At 45.5% G+C, this 16,748-nt stretch overlaps 1 protein-coding gene across 1 annotated transcript in view; it reads right to left on the minus strand.

Annotated features, from left to right (window-relative positions):
- Positions 1-16,748, minus strand: part of OPHN1 (oligophrenin 1) — a 105,534-nt gene that overhangs the window by 35,634 nt on the left and 53,152 nt on the right. The window contains exons 5-8 of the mRNA XM_090059037.1: positions 3,433-3,534; positions 2,594-2,704; positions 1,463-1,567; positions 278-407 (exon numbers count right to left, since the gene is read on the minus strand). Of these exons, the coding sequence (XP_089915163.1) occupies positions 278-407; positions 1,463-1,567; positions 2,594-2,704; positions 3,433-3,534 (448 nt within the window). The remainder of the gene's footprint in view (positions 1-277; positions 408-1,462; positions 1,568-2,593; positions 2,705-3,432; positions 3,535-16,748) is intronic.

Raw genomic sequence — 16,748 nt, forward strand, 5'->3', positions numbered from 1 at the left:
CCTCAGCATACCTGAGAATCACTGAGCTAGAGCATTAGATATGAGAAAGGTGTGAACCTCTGAACCTATGAGCTGCTGGCTCAGTAATAGTCCCACTGCATAACTGAGTCATGGCAACATTTGTACTTCCTATAGCTAAAAATACCTCTGTATACAGATCCCTGACTGCTGGCTGAATGAAGCTTGCAGGGTTTGGATAAGTAGATAGGTATGCTATACAGCCTGCAGCTGACCCTGCGCTTCTTTAACACGTATGGATTCACACACAAGGCATTACATTTCTCCTGAGTGTAGAGATAACCCTCTATTGTTGGCTGCCCAGGTAGTTTGCAGGTCAAGGGAGCTTCTTTCATCCTTTTCTTCAGGTCTTCCAACTCCTCCCGTGTGCTGGAAAAGTGATTCCTTGTCTGGTGAGAGAGAAAGAGAGAGAGAGAGAAATGAACTGTGCTCGAAAACAAGCAAGAAAGAACAATACCAGGCCAAAAGTTCAGCCTCAGATTTTGACAGTTTTTGCAGGCAGGTCTCACATGTATGGATTTGGTAGCTGATCCTCAAATTCCCAACACACACAAAATGGCCACTCATCCTCTTTTGTGGGAATTATCAGTAGTACGGAAACTCAGGAAAAACTCAGACTAAATGAAAACTTAGTCTTTGCCAGTCAAATATGGTGAACAGCACATGCCCAGAGCTGAGGACACAGTGTCAGAAAAAGGTAAGGTAACATAACCATGGCTAGAGCTTGTCTCTTTTCAACATGAAGGAACCACAACAGAACATTTTAACCATGTTAACGCCCACAGAAATAAGATCCGAGTGTTCAGAAACTAATTTAGGAAAATATAAAGTGAATTAAATGCATAACGGGCTTGGCACAGCTCTTGTTCTTCCAAAATGAACGTTGGCTATGAAAGATAACAAGTATAAAATAGGGCACAGATCCTTGAATGGAGAGTGTAATTAAGCAAAGGAACAACGTAAAAAGGGGCGGAGAGGGCAGATTGGAGTGAGTTATAATGAGCATACAATGGGGCATAGATCTTTGAACACAGAGTGTAATTAAGCAATGGAAAAGCTTAGAAACAGATGGAGTGGACTGGATGTCTTTGTAAAAACGTGGTCTAATATTCACAAGACAAGGGGTTTGAGGTGGGAATTAGTGAGCAAAATTCCATGGCCTGTGTTAAATACAAGGTCAGATGAGGCGACCTTTTCTTTCTGGCCTAAAGCACAGGCCTTCGTATACAAGAATAGCACCTGAAGAATCCCCAGGTGAACCGCAGGAGGAAATAAATTCTCAGCCAGGCATTTTTTATGGTAGAGACAATTTCTGCACCTGCTCCAGCAAGAAAAGAAGAGCTGCTTCCCCTCCACATTCAAAAAAACTCTTATATTAGCAGTATTTAGTTTACAAAACAGGACAGAGTTTGCTTACAAAAGGTGCAGCTGGAAGGGAACTTACATTTTGCAGGCTGAGCTGAAGTTGCTGTTTGTAAGGAAGGAAATCCTGCGTGAGTTCGACTGTCAGGTTGTTGTAGGTAAAGAGGCTGTGTAGAAAGGCCAAAACCTGTACAGGAAAGAATTTATTAGCCATTGTTTCTGAAACAGCGGTGTATAATCTAGCAATAGGTGGGCAGGAAGTGTGATCTTAACAGAAAACTATTGTTAACAGCAGCCATAAAATAAAATCTGCAATAGTGTGAAAGGAGCCCAAGGCAGATTTGATCTGTACCCAGCATGCTGACAGTGAAAGTAGCCAGAACTGCTTGGGTGGTGATTTTTTTTCAAAGCACGTCTATATGATTATTTCAGGGCACCACCTACTCATGCAATATTTAACTAAGATAAGATATAGACCAGATCCTGTCAACCTATCCTCTAACAAGGCATCATGCTAGCTTTCCCCATGTTTTGAGGACTGATTTCAGCCTGACATAACTAGCCCACAAGGTCCCAAGGATTCCCAAGGCACAGGACAGTCTCTCCCCTGAGAGATGATGTAATTATGGTGCTACATGTGCGCCTTGGCTGTCATCCTAAAATTAAAGGAAATGAAAGAACATGTTGGAAGAAGGGCAAAATATTTAAGGACAGTTTATTCAATGAGTTCCATTCAGAATTTTTCCTCACGTAAACCTATTTTGATGAGACTACATCAGAATGAAGCTGTTCATTTAACCAATATAACGCATTACGATTCACTGGCTTCCTGTTGGAGTGATGAGCTGAGACCTGACTGCTCTGTACTCGGGCAGATGGCTAAAAACTTATGTTTATTGTTATTTTCCCACGTTTGAAAACTACTGCTGACCAAGCAAGGTAACTAAGACACTTCTTGGCAAAATGTGCAGCTAGCTACGGTGTCCGGCTTATTAGGCAAATTTGAATTTTAGAGGTGAAAGCAGCTTCCACTATTTCTCTTAGCCTTCATTAAGCAGCAGCAAACAACAGTTAACGGCATGTTTGGCCTGGCCTCATTACAGATGCCTACATAAACTCCTTACTAAGACAGAACCCAACTAAATAATTTCCTACCCTTTGTGTTGGCAAGTCAATAAATCTGAGTGCGAGAAAGAAAACGGGAGGTTCTTACTGGCTCCACAATACTGAACTTCTTGCTTTCCTGCACTTCCTGGATTTGGTACACATATTCAAGTGATGACTCAAAGAAATTGTGTCTCTCTTTGTCAACGACCAAGTCAGCCTGAATGAGAGGCAGAAAGGGAAAAATCAGATTAAGAAGTGGCAATACCTTAGTACGGTCTGTATGCTAGTTTGCAAATTGCACCCATCCCTTCTTAAAAATCACCAAAAGGATTGAATGCAGGTTTTGCTTTCATTACTTGGATCCAGGTATTACTAGAAGGCATATTTCTTTCGACAACCTTGTCTGAGCAGATTCCAACTCTCATATGTAATCAGAACCTAGCATAAGTCTGCAAGGACAAGATTTTCTGAAGCGCATTAATTGCTGTGAAAAACGCCAGATGCAGAGTGCTGCAAACCGAAGTTTCCCTATTTAGCCACACGATTAGTACAGCGCTGGCAGAGATAATACAAGCATACCAATGCCTCCATCTGGCATCACAGGACTTTGGGATCTCAAAGCAGGTATCTCTCTTGCTTCAGCAAAAAGAAACAAGCAGTAGAAACAAATCTTTCTATATGATCTAGACACTATAGAGAGACAGTCACAAGGTTACACAATCTCTTCTATACTTCCTTGTAAAGGGACTTCAAGCTTGATCTGATAGAATTACTCCATGTTGGTGGAGGAGTCAGTAGAGCAACTGCACAGTTAAGTTTCCATGGCATATTTCTATCAGAAGTAACTTTACCTAGATTTCATCACTTATCATTTTCAATCTATTATTGAAAAGGAGTCTGAAGTCCAATTAAGTTAGTATCATTGCTGCTAGACATCACACTCACCTCCTGTAACTGGGATTCTTTCTTCTTAGATGATAAGTGCAAATGGCGATCCAGCATGGAATAAAATTTCTCACCATCCTTCTCAAATTTTTTCTTCCTTTCCTAGAGATTAAAGAGTTGAGACAAAACTGATGGTTATGGACATTATTTTGACCATGTTAGGTAAAAATGATGCAACACTACCAGGATGTTTCTCATGAAAAGATAATGGTAGTCTATCTCATTTTCTTTATCTAGCTCTTCCATCTTCAGCCAGCTCCTTCTACTGCTCTCAGTTATACATGGAGAGAGAGTTTTGGCAGTACTTCATAGCAAAAATACTCTAAACATTTGCTATTAGCAACAGTGCAGCAGAAGGGAGCACTGCTAGAAAGGTTTCTTTCAACCTGTTAACCTCTTTGCTCTCAACAGAACTTGAGATTTATTAATAAATGAAAACCAGTGTACATTATTTACTGATATATTACTCACTTCAAAGGAAATCTAGGTTTGTGCTTTAAAACCAAACACGTGTCCAAGGCAATAAAAAGATTAGTAAATAGCAGGATTTGCTAGGTTTTGAGGGGATTATTTTTGGAAAGTATTTGTATTCCAAAACGTGGCAGATATAAAGAATAGACAACTCTTGAAAAGGAGAATGTGGGGGATTGATCTCCCTGTGTGTTCTTTGGCCATGATGCAATCAGAGATTGCAAGCTTTGTCTTTGACTGCACACATTCAATCCCACTGTCCGTGTGCTGCCCAATCTGAACACTGCCTGGAGACACGTCACCCAAAAACTAATGACATTCACGTTGTCACAGACATTGTGGAGCCCTCAGAGTCCTTTTGGGAGTTCCACATAAATTGCCTGTTCCTTTTTATTGACCTATCTTGCATCTGAAGCGTGTTCATGCATTACACGTGCACACACAAATGACAGAGCAGAGCATGAAGAAACATTGACTACACAGGAACCTATGCAACAAGAGGACTAATGATTTATTTCTATTGGCACTGACACATAAAAAAGGTCCAGAATGAAGCCAGAAAAGAAATACTGAAAGATGAACCCAGAAATCCCAGCAAGAAGATGAGGTGAGAAGCTACAAGTTTTGCCTATACCATAAAATGACCCTGGAACTATTAAAGACTCTGGTTTTGATTGTGAAACAGGCAAATATTCACTCCAAATGGGAAACAAACTAGGCTGTGTCTTGTGACTGTTGGTGGATCTCATTAATAAAACCGCAGCCAGAAAGTGGTCTCAGTTACAGCTCCGGACACCAAACTACAGGCCAACAGGTCGTGGAATACCAAAAAGAAAAAAAAAAAAGAAAGCCTTCTCTCAAGTTGTTAGGTTTATTTGATGATTCAGGTATTTAAAAACCCAAGCAAGCAGAAAGCAAGTCTGGAAAGTCTACAACTAACAAGGACTTAGTGAGGCCTTTCTACACATCTACACGACACCCTAACATTCTGGCCGTCTTTCTCCGGTAATCCCTGTCAAAATGCCTGCCCTGATATTTGTTTTAACGGAAGAATATTTAATGCTGGTCCAACCTTGACAAAAAGGGAGCGTTTACGCAAAACCCAAGATGCCTGGCCAATACACTGCTATGTTCCCTTAGCTTCCACTTCACATCTTTGAGCCAGAATAGGGGTAGGATCCTTTAGACTTCCACTACTGAGCAGCAAGACCCCAGGACTGGATTTTCCACATAATAATATGCTATCTTCAGAAGTATTGGGAGGCTGTTTCGATATCCCAATTTTGCTGTAGGATCACGGGACAGTGAAGGTGGTACGTGGAATGGGGTGGCAGAGGAGAGCTGGGAAGAAAGCCCTAGTGTTAACAAAAATATCTTGAAGCATCTGTAAGAGTACGAAGGCTGAGGGAATAGGTGCCATAATGACCAAGGAGTAGAAAGACATTTATGCAGGAGTCGGCCGAGTTCCAGTGAAATGACTGTATTAATGCTGCTTCGGGATTTCACTTTGTTATTAATGATGTAAGGCTACCCAGACCCCTGAAAAAGTATCTATATTAAACCTGAATAAACAAATGCACACATGGGAGTGGACCACTGCCAAACCCTCGCAGACATTTCAGAGAGGCTATCACCTTGCCTCCGATTTGTGAACTCTTTCACATGCAAACACAGACCGAGTACTGGCACAGACCTTTCTTGATTTGCTCCTAAAACTAACTGCATCTGCAACAGACTGCAGGTGCAAAGGTGCTGGGCCAAAACTGGAGACTACTTTTGAAACATCTAGTCTTTTCTCCCCTTTTGGCGATCTCTCTTTCTTTCTGTAAAGTCTCATTTTCTGTTCTGCTTTTATAGGCTATTTGTCTGTATATGAAGATGTCCCTACATGGTTGTATCTCGTGGGGCTCCTTAAGGTGTGGGCTTCAGACTAACCTACTGCTTTCCCCTCTGAGAGGCAGACAGGGAAGGGTTAAGGCGTGTGGAGCATAGCCAGCTGGTCTCAATAGCTTCTTAGGCTCAGCTGCTGAGTATAAGAAGAGAAGGACTGAGGGAATAGATTCGTTTTGAGGAAGAAATGAAGGATGTTATCCTGCTTGAGTCCCAAAATGGGGACAGCATTTATTTTCAATACTCCTGGGACATGAATGGGGGACATATAATAACAAAAACCAAAAGACTGCCTTGGGATGCATTGGGGGCAGCTGATTCAACAGTCTGATTTTGCTGTAAGATCACAAAGAAGCGGTGGAAATATTGGTGGCAGAAGGAAGCTGGGAAAGGAGAAAGGCCTGGTTTAACAACAATATCTTGAATGATCAACAGAAGTAAGAAAGCTAACGAAACATATGGAGACTATTGCTTTATACAGGTTAATGAGACTTTTTTTCTGCTGGGCACATACACAAAAGGATTTGTTTGGACTCAGACAGTTCACAAACCTGGGGAGAAAGAACCCAGTTCACCGCAGCCTGTTACCAATCTCGGTATCCATTACAGTGCAAATACGCATGACCCCCCCACCCCACTAACCACTACCGCAGCTACTCCCCCTTGCACTGTGACAGACAAGGATTATTCCAGCCTGTGTCAGACAGAGGAGCCTGTCATCTGCATTACATCTAGGGTCAGTGGGGAATCTGGTCACTTCAAGAATCTCAGACGAAGGAAAGTCCAGTTACCTTTCTTAGGAAATTACTCTAGATCCACACACAGTCCTATTCCTCCCATTCTCTACCACCACCATGGTCGGAAGACAGTAACTGCAGGAACATGGGGCCAGGCACGTGGAGATCCTAATGGCTGACAGAGATGAGCTCTTCTACTTGCAACTCAACTACTGAGACAGATAGGCCCCGAGACACACAGATCTGCTGAAACCAAAGGGTCTTTGCCCAGGAACAACTGACTCATGATACTACCCATACCAAATGAAGACGATCACTAACAGAGTCAGCAAGTTCATGCCTAAGAATAAAGAAAAAACCTCAGTCATCAAATCTGAATGGGAAGAAGAAAAAGAATTTGGATAGCAAAATCTAAATTGAAAGCACTTCTGCTGAAGAGCTGGCACAAGGAGAGACTGGCAAAACAAAACAATCCCCTAGCAACCAAACCTGGGGCTGAACCAGTCCAACCTGCATGGTCTAACAAAACAGAAATGTTAATCTCTCTTATTTTACTAGGGTCACATTTCCGAATCATTGCTCACAGCATGAGGCACTGGGCCAATGAAGCCAGACGCCTAAACTTACTGTATTTATCTTTTAAAGAATGGGCCACAAAAACACACCAAGTCTTTGCATTATTTTCCATAAAAGGTTTAAAAATAGAGACACGTGAACAGCACAGCTTGCATTTTTCCCTTCAACACATTCTCTCAGGCGCTCTAAGGCGTCTATACACATGCTCCGGGGTGGGGGGGGGAGCTCTTCACTTAAAGCGGCTCTGAGGGCACCTATACACGTGATGGACTGCTGGCTCCAATGCAGGTTAATTAGAATGCAACAGAGCAGACTCAATTAATCAAGTCTGCTGGAGCATGCTAATTAGCACACTCCAACAGCCTCTGCATCTTGTGTTTTCAGTAGGTGTGTGCGAAATGGGCTGTATTTGATTTGAATTTGGCATTGGGGACAGTGATTGGATCTGTTGATTCAGATCACTGTCTCCAACTGGATTCAGCTGAATCTGAAGATTCAACGCTGATTCAGAGAATCAGCGATTTGGCCATAGACACAGCTTTATATGTTTTTTCTACATACCACAAGGTACCAGTGTGGCTTGTGAACACTGTGATGCTGGGGCGCATGGAGCATCCCACAGGACCGTGGCGGGGGTAAGGATGGGGGAGTGCCCGCGTACTTGGCAGTAAACCCAGAAGTGGACTAGAAGTACTTCCAATCCACCCCCAGGTCTACCAGGGAGGACACTGGGGGGTCCCCCTACACCTGCCCCCCCCGGCTTGGCAATCAACTATGGGGGGGGACCCCAGGTGCCCCCTCCAGACCTAGGAAGCACCAGTCGCCAAGCTGGGGTGTGCAGGATGCCCCCCCATTATGCTCCCCGGTGGACCCAGAAGTGGACCAGAAGTAATTCTGGTCCACTTCCAGGTCTGCTGCTGAGCACACTGGGGAGCACCCTGCACTCTGCAGGACACTTCATCCACCCCAGCATCACAGGATTCATAAGCCACCTGCTATTTTGAGGTATGTAGAAGAAACATTTATAGCTGTGTCTGTCTGAATCACTGAATCTTTCCGAATCTCCCCAAATAAATTTGCAGTGTTCCTATTCAAGTCGGAAACATTAAAGGGTCTCTGGATTCGATCTGGATTCGGAGGTTCAGCCACTGAATCAGGCCAAATCTCCACCAAATCGAATTAAGGCTTGAAGCTTTGCCACAGCCCTAGTATTCAGCGTCCCTCCATTTCAAAATGATGGCATGGGCGCTTTAACTAAAGGTAGTCGAACAAGCTTAATTAAAGTGCCCCCACTGCCATTTTGAAGCATGGGATGCTGAATACACGTGACACTGCAAGCACTTTAGTTACAGCGGCTTTGAGAACCGGAGAAGAAGTCTGTCACGTGTATAGGTGCTGTATGGAAAATGGTTTGCTACATGTACAACACAAGTAAGAGGATAGTTGCAAACTTTAGAATAGTTTGATAAGTAACTATATCAGGAAAAGAAAACCAGTGCTGAGATAGCAGAAATGGCATGAGATGGAACAAACCATGTCTGTCATACATCTAGGCTAGAGAAGTCCTGCCCTATTTCTAAGAAGGAATAAAAATAAATTGCTGAAAAAAATCAATACAAGCTGTAGATTCCAGTCTGTGGTCTGTGCTTAAGACTCAGCATCTGGAAGAGCCAGGCCTGTCTGTGGTGGCAAGTGTCATATGTTAGACATGACAAACAACATCCACCCCAGCATTTGGAATGAGACTGCCACTTTACTTGGTATTCTCCACCCCTGTGGAATTGTCAGAGAGGACGTCAGCAATATCCATGCCCAAAATAAAATGTATTGTGTCAGATATCTGGTATCCATGTTTCATGCATGAAATAAGCACACACAAAAAATCCAGGAAACATGAAAAATAAAAGAGCATAACTGCAATCATGTGACAGATAAAATTCTGATGCTGCCTGCATATTTCATCAGTGGAAGGTTGGAAAAACATGCACTGATACGGAACATGCAGATGTGACAGCCAAAATAGGTGCAGATTTGCACATCAGAAGACACCCTAGAATAATATGTCCTCTTCTTCCATGACCCAGACTCAGCATCCCTCCATGAACTTGTTTTTGGATTATATTATGTGACCGAATAAAGTGATGATATAGCACAGGGGAGGCTAACCTGCATCAAGAGTGCTGCACATGGCATGGGCACTCTCTGTGTAGCAAGTGACAGATCAGGGAGGGGACGTCAGCAGTATCAGGCAGGAATAGCAGCAGATGGGGCAGGAAGCAGAAAGCAGAGCAGTGGAACAGGCAGGGAGCACAGAGTAGGGAGCAGAAAGCAGATTAGGCAGGAGAAAGGAATCATAGTGGCACTCAGGGAGGGTGCAGGGCAAATTTATGGTGTGCTTGCCAAAAAGGTTGCCTCCGCTGCTGTAACATATGCTTAAAATACCACTGATACCCATTGCTATGTGTGATCAAAAATGAGATAAGGAATCTTGCTGGATTCCTGGTGTTAGCTTAGAGCTGAGCTGTTCTTTCAAGGAAAATACCATCCGCCTATATGTGTTGGAAAATTATTTCCGTAATAAAAAGCCTGCAGAGGTAAAAGGAGATTCATCAAGAACTGGGATGTCAGTCAATTCTATGAGAAACTTCTTTTCTCTCAAGATTTTGCCACCATCTAGTTTACAGGATATTCTGCACCAGAACATGTACAAGGAAGTGAAAGGCAGAGACATTTCCAGTGAGTTGAGGAGATGAAGAACAGCTGCAGATACAGCAACATGCATAATAAGCTGAGGTCTCTCCTACAAAGGGATTGCTGCCATGTGGAAATAAGAACAGCACAAAATTGATTATTTGGCAAGACTGAAAGAGATGCCAAGCAACTTGCATTCCAGCTAATTAGCATAGAACTGAAAACCAGGAGGATGCACTAAAAACTCCGCCTGAATCTGGAGCCAAGGTTTCTAGGAGCTTGTTTGCTCACTCTGCTCAGCAGCCAAAAAAAAAAAAATGACCAAAGGACAATCTGCAAGCACAAGCACAAATTAGTCACTCATGAATATTCAGTGAAGGACAGCATTACCTTCCCATTAATATATCTGCCAGCGTTCAAATCCAAGAAGCACCCAACTTCCATGCACTTGCTTACCAACAGAGTACTTATTGCAGTTGCATGCAAGGCAGAGTACCACAGTCAGCAAATGTTTATACAGGCTAACAAAAGAGACTGCTCTTCGAAAGCCTAGCTCTCTAAGCTGCAGCAGATGCCAGTTTAATCAGAAACTAACACAAGTCCTAGAAATAGCACAAGCGTCCTGTGTTTGCTGTCTATCTAAAGGCAGCTTGGGATAACTGTACAACTGAAGGTTTGCAATTCCCTTGGCATTTCCTCATGTATCATTTGCTGCTGATAAGCTCTGGCACAATGGCCTACGTCTTCTGGAGAGTGGCTCAATTCCAAGCTTAAACTGAAGGATGAAGCAATCAAAGAGAAATGAAACTCAACTTACAAAACTTTCCCTTAACCATTTCAGAGCTAATTTCTCTGAAATTCCCATCCAGCGGGGGAATTGAGTTGTGAGGCATCCAGGATCTACAACTCTTTCAACTCACTTTAAAGCTCAAACCAAACTTGTCTTCAAGGATCCTCTTCCCCCTCCTAATGTGCTCATAAGAGAACCCCTGGCAGGTTGCTAGCACTGCCTGCTGTGGACTGAAGGCTAGGGCCAAGTACAAACATTCAAAAAGCCTGAGCCTGAATTGATTCAATCTTTGCAGGTTAGTCTAACCTGCATAGATTGATCCGATTTGCAAGTGAATAGACATTCACTTCTGATTCCGCAAATGCAGGCACGTACCTGCACTGGCTCAGGCTAGAAGCCGGAGGGTGCTAGAGCAGCCCTCCCTTCCCTTCAGGCTGGAGGGAAGCTAAACTGAGGTGAGGTGTGGCCAGGCCCTGGCAGGCTGAGTATTGCTGGGGAGGGGTTTAAACCCCTACCCTAGTCTGAAGGGACCCCCAGAGCACCCAGGGGGTGATCCCCGCTGCACTTTCCCAGCTGCTAGGGCCAGGGTTTCGCTCGGGGCAGCTCATGAACAAAGGGCAGATCCGGGAGAGGGAGGGAAGTGAAACAGCTCCAAACCCAGGTGGGAATATGCACAGAGGGATTGTGGCAGCAGCAGCTCCATCCTGGACGTAAGCCCTGATGAGCAGAGGGACTCAGGCTGTCGGGGGGCAGGGAAGGGCCTCTAGTGTCTCGGCGCTAGCCCAGGGCAGAGCCTCACCAAGCCGAGCATGCAGTTGAGGGAGCAGTTCCCACCCAGCAGTCCTTTCTACCTGCTGGAAAGAGGCACGTGGGCCGGCCTCAGCTCCTGCAGCAGTGCACACGGCAGGGACTCACCCCCTCAGCCCCAAGCGCTGTTATCTGTCCCCTGGGCCTCCGGGCACCAAGCTGGACGTGCATTGTTGACTCTTCTCCTATCCAGTGGTAGTGGCGCAGCAAGTCCCCATGTACCACGTGCCAGGTGCAGGTCTCCCTATGGCTGGTCAGCCACCACTGCCATCGGGGGAGGGGGGCCCACCCTGGCTGTACTGGTAGGCACCACCTACATGGTGGAACTGTGGTTGGTAGCTAGGTGGACACGCAGCACCAGTGGCAGAGAAACGGTAGGGTTAGCGTCCCATGCCTGGTACACTGGGTCCTGCTATCCCTATGGCATCCCCCCTGTCTGCCCGCTCGTCGGCCAACTGCAGTTCGAAAGCATAGGTAGCGCCTACCAGTATAGCCAGGGCAGGACCCCTGATGTGATGGTGATGGGGAAGCTCTAGGGGTAGTGCCGCACGTCTAGGACACAGGGCCATGCTGTGCCTATAGCTTCCCTGCCGCTGCTGCCACCGCTGTATACCTGCCCAGCAGCGAACTGCAGTTCAGCAGCATGGGCAGTGCCTACCAGTATGGTCAGGGTGGGTCCTCCTGATGGCAGTGGTGGCAGGGAAGCCATAGGGGTAGAGCACCATGCCTGGCACATGGGGCTGTGCTGCACTGCCACCACTGGGTAGGGGAAGAGTCAGGAGTGTGCGCCTAGCTTGGTGCCCGGGGGATGCAGGTAATAGCACTAATGTTTGAGAGGGCGAGCCTGCACCATGCGCGCTGCTGCAGGAGTCAGGGCTGGTCTAGATGTTGCTCTCCAGCAGGTAGAAAAGGCCACCAGGTAGGAGTTGCTCCTCAGTGAGGCTCTGCCCCGGGCTAGTGCTGACACACTCGAGCCCCTTCCCCACCCCACCCCACCCCACCCCCAGCCTGGGTCTCTCTGCTTTGAGGGGCTCATGTCCAGGATGGAGTCACCACTACCACAATGCCTCTGTGCGTGTCCACACCTGGGCTTGTGACCATTTTGCTCCCCTCCCTCCAATCTGGCCTTTGCTCTTGGGCTGCCCCAAGCAAAACCCTGGCTCCAGCTGCTGGGAAGGTGAAGTGGGATTGTCCCCTGATTGGGAGGGGGGCTCTGGGGATCCCAAGGCATGTTGAGCCATGAGCAGGACGGAAAAGCTGGGCAGCCCTAGCTAGGGTCCATGCAGGTGAGACGGGGGCAGTTAAGCCTCCCTCCAGCCCGTTTGCTTGAGGTTGCTCCTGGGGCTGGCCATGCCCCTCGCTGTTCCAGTGGTGGAGGGGGTGGGGAGGAATGCCTAGCAGGGCTGTTCCAACCTGGTCAGGCAGACACTGGCTTGGGTCCCCTGGGGGGGGGGGAAGAAATCCCCTTCCTGCCCCCTTTACCTCAGGGGGCCATGCCAGGCCAGCATCTAGCCATGCCCCTGCTCTCTGGAGCAGACAGCACAGCCCAGCCCAGGGCTGCAAAGCATGCTGGGAAGCTGGGGGACTCTGATTTAACTTAAACCAGGAAGGGGTTTGGGGCAGAAGTTCCATAAACCAATCTGACCTCAGTCAGTTAAGTCTGATACTACATTCAGCCAGGTTTATCTTAAACCAGTTTTGACCGTTTTGAGAGACCGGTTTATGTACACTGAACTTTTGTTCTGTTACAGGTTTAAACCCGTTTCTGATCTCTTAAACTGCACACATCTTATGTTTATGTGTAGTTTCTATCCCTAGCCTAGCAGACTATGTGGGATAAAGACTGGATGTTCAAAAACCCCCACTCCAAGGGCACGATGCTGACTCACACCACTTTTCACCAACAAATGTAAGGTAAAATATTCACCTGGTTCCCACTCTCTACTTCCTAACATCTCCTGCCTGCTAATGTCTTGCATTTCAACTTGGGCATGACAGATTCCCATTCTCATTGCAAGGCCATGATATAACTTGAAACAGAGCTAGGGAAATAATGCACAACAAAAATGCCTCTGAATAGTTGCCTGGAGTTTTCGATTAACCTGCTGAGACTGCAGTTATCCAGCAGCAGGGTTCCTTTTGGTGAACATGCAAGTAGTGAAGCATACCAGGAAGTTTGTTTGCAGTGGCTGAATTTAATGCCTGTAGTACAACTGCATGAATATTTATCTGGTCAGGCATGAAATACAGTGTCATGTGACTTTGCACTACTCACAGCTGGGCAATGCAGCTCAAGAGGTGAATATTGACTACTGAATACAAAAGCTGAATTGTCTGGATTGGGATCAATAGGCAAGAAGGAAAAATAAAAAGTAGGTTGAATAAATTCAGACAATAAATCAGTTCAGGAAGTCACAGCTTGCTGGGAGAAAACCCATAAGCAGGAGACTATAGACACAAGAAGAGGTATATGTTAACAAGTTATCTTCCATCTCATTTTACAGCAGTCTTAACAAAAAGCTGAAGGAGGAGGAATGAAAGGGAATAATAAGAAAATGCTAATACAGGAAAAAATGTTCTATGGCTCTGTTTTCAACTGTTACTAGTGATGCATCAGCAGCTAAGACAAAAGTTTTGCTAAAATAAATGCGAGTGTAGCTGAAAGATGCTGAATGAGCATTTGTATAAAATACTCTATATTCATCTGATCTTTTCTCCCTACTTAGTTCCCCAAAAGTTGCCTTAGAATGCTTTTTTTCTGATTAGTCTAGAGTTGAGTTCTTTCTCCTTACTTCCTCCTTTTAAAAATATTTACCTTGGAGTTACATGTTGTGAACTGGGACCAAGAGGCTTGATTACTTATGGTCTAAATGCTGTACCCTCGAACACTGACAAGGCAATGTTTCAGGATAACAAACTATAAGCCAGTCTTAACTATGCTTAATATGGATCAAAGGAAAAATTGACAGCTGTAAGTATGGTGCATGGTAGTAGAGGTACAGTTCAAGTTTGGCCTTTCTATGGACTTCATATCACACATATTTTTAAAGCTCTGTTTCCTACAGAAATCTACAGTCCATGAAGTACTGTTGGAGTACACAGAATCTCCTGTGCATCGACTATTCCTTCATCTTCAGTTACACCTATATAGAATCCCATGCAGCAATAAATATTCCTCTGTCTTGCCACACTGATCCTCAGTAGGTTTGGGAAATGACCAAACAAAAGTAAAAGGAAGCTCCCAGAGTTGTCTCCTACAAAGGAGGACCTGAACCAAACTTTTCCCAACGATCTCTCATAGTCTGAATGGCTACAGAAAAGCTATGAAAGGTATCCTAAACCACACGTAGAGCTTGGCCACTGCTTACAAATAGAAATGTCAAAGCACTTAGCTAGACAGTCATGAAAGCAGGAGATGGGGAACAGACGCATTCTTTTAATGTGAAAAAGCTTTCATGTGTGTCAGTAGGGCAGCATTATTCTGTAGAAACATGCTGAAGTGATTTCTACTGCTCTCCAAAGACCAACATCTTTTCTTAGGCTGATAAAAAAAATGATTTCTGCTACAATGCATCTTTGTTCCTCCAAACCCCAGAGTTGTAGATTGTATAGATCAGAAGTAACTATATTATGCAAGTGACATCTTTCCAGTTAACCTTGGTTCCTGGCTGTCCTAATCAAATGTAGATTTTTCCTTTTTTATATTCCCATGTGGCAGTTACCATGTCTCCTTCCTCAAAACACCCGTAACTTCCACTCCTTCCTTCTCCTTTTTGAGAGCTTCCCCTTTCCAGCAGCATGAGAGAGAGAACTCGTTGCATGTTTCCATTTATTTTCAAATGCCATGGTTATTTTTACTGGATATACTGTGGGCTCAATGGTTACTGGAACAGGTAAGCAGCACAGGGCTGATCCAAAGCCCACTGAAAACTATGGAAGCAGTCACTTCTACTTCACTGGGCTTTGGATCAAGCCAGTGATCTGGCCCATATATTTACGATGTAAATTAAAAACAAACCCACTAGCCTGTTTCTCTCCTAAGTGGAGTTGGTTCATGAACACTGCACCAGATATACCCTTTCTGGATCTCACTGGAGCTCTCATCTCATTTGATCATTCACTAACTACCAGTTTTAGAGCACAGCTTTCCCTCGTTTTATGCTGTCTATGCGTTCCTGGAAAACAGCACATAACTTGAATTCATATAAAGAACTCACTTTACAATGTAACAAATAGGGATACGTTCCAAGACCTTGACTGTACTGACCTCCAGACCCATTTCTATCACTTTTACAAGACAATTTTTGTACTCACCAACAGCAGGCAGTACACACAAGCACAGGGTGGTGGTGAATGTTTAGTGGGTGGTGGACGACTAGGGAAAGGGGTAGGAGATAAGATAGCGAGATACTTAGAAGACATAATGGGGATGGCAACTACAGAAACACATGTCACAGACAATGAGCGAGGAGCACAGATCCACACAGGCGACTATATTTTGGTGTGCGCCACTGCCACAATGCACTGCACAAAGCAGCTGAGTGCAGGTTTCCACCACACCGATCACATAAGTGAATTTACCTCACATGTAACAAATTTTTGGTATAAAAAGGGTCATCGCGTAAGAGTGAACTCGCACATACAGAACCCGCATAAAAGTGAGGGAAACCCGTACATGGTATGTTTAGGGACTGAGAGACCAGTGAGCTTTGATCTCACCCTGGGATCCTTTGCTGCCTTGGAGATAAATACAGTGCAGATGTTCCTTATATTGCTACTTTCCTACTATTCATATACACAAACAGCTACCTATCACCAGAGCCAGAATAACCCTTTAGTGGGCCCTAGGCAAACCAACTTCTGGGCCCCGGGTCGGCTGAGGCTCCCCTCGCCTCCCCACCCCAGCTCTGCCACCTGCAGGGAGCGGGGCTCAGACCTGGCGGCCGCCGCAGCAGTGAGACCAGCAGAGGGGAGGGGAGGGGAAGGGAAGGGAGGCGGATGGGGCCATTTGCACTGCCACCATGGAGGGAAGGACTGGGGCCCCCAGCAGCTCAGGCCCCAGGGCAGGGGAAAGAAAGGGAAGGGAGGCAGACAGGACCATTCACACCACTGCCATGGAGGGAAGGACGCTCCCCACCCCAGCTCAGGGCCCTAGGCATGTGCCTAGTTTGCCTGTGTGTTAATCCAGCCCTGCCTACCATTCATGAAAACGGCCATAATCCAAGGCATTGATTTGGCAGAAAAGGAAACCTGACAAAAGAGGTTTGTGTGGTCTCCTAATGGCACCCCACATGGGTGCCTGTGTTGGAATGCCCCATTTCAGACAGACTCCATCCATCTCCCAGGAAAACGGG

Source organism: Crocodylus siamensis, chromosome 8 (genome assembly GCF_052110815.1).
Source record: "Crocodylus siamensis isolate JL-2025a chromosome 8, ASM5211081v1, whole genome shotgun sequence".
NCBI lineage: Eukaryota > Metazoa > Chordata > Crocodylia > Crocodylidae > Crocodylus > Crocodylus siamensis.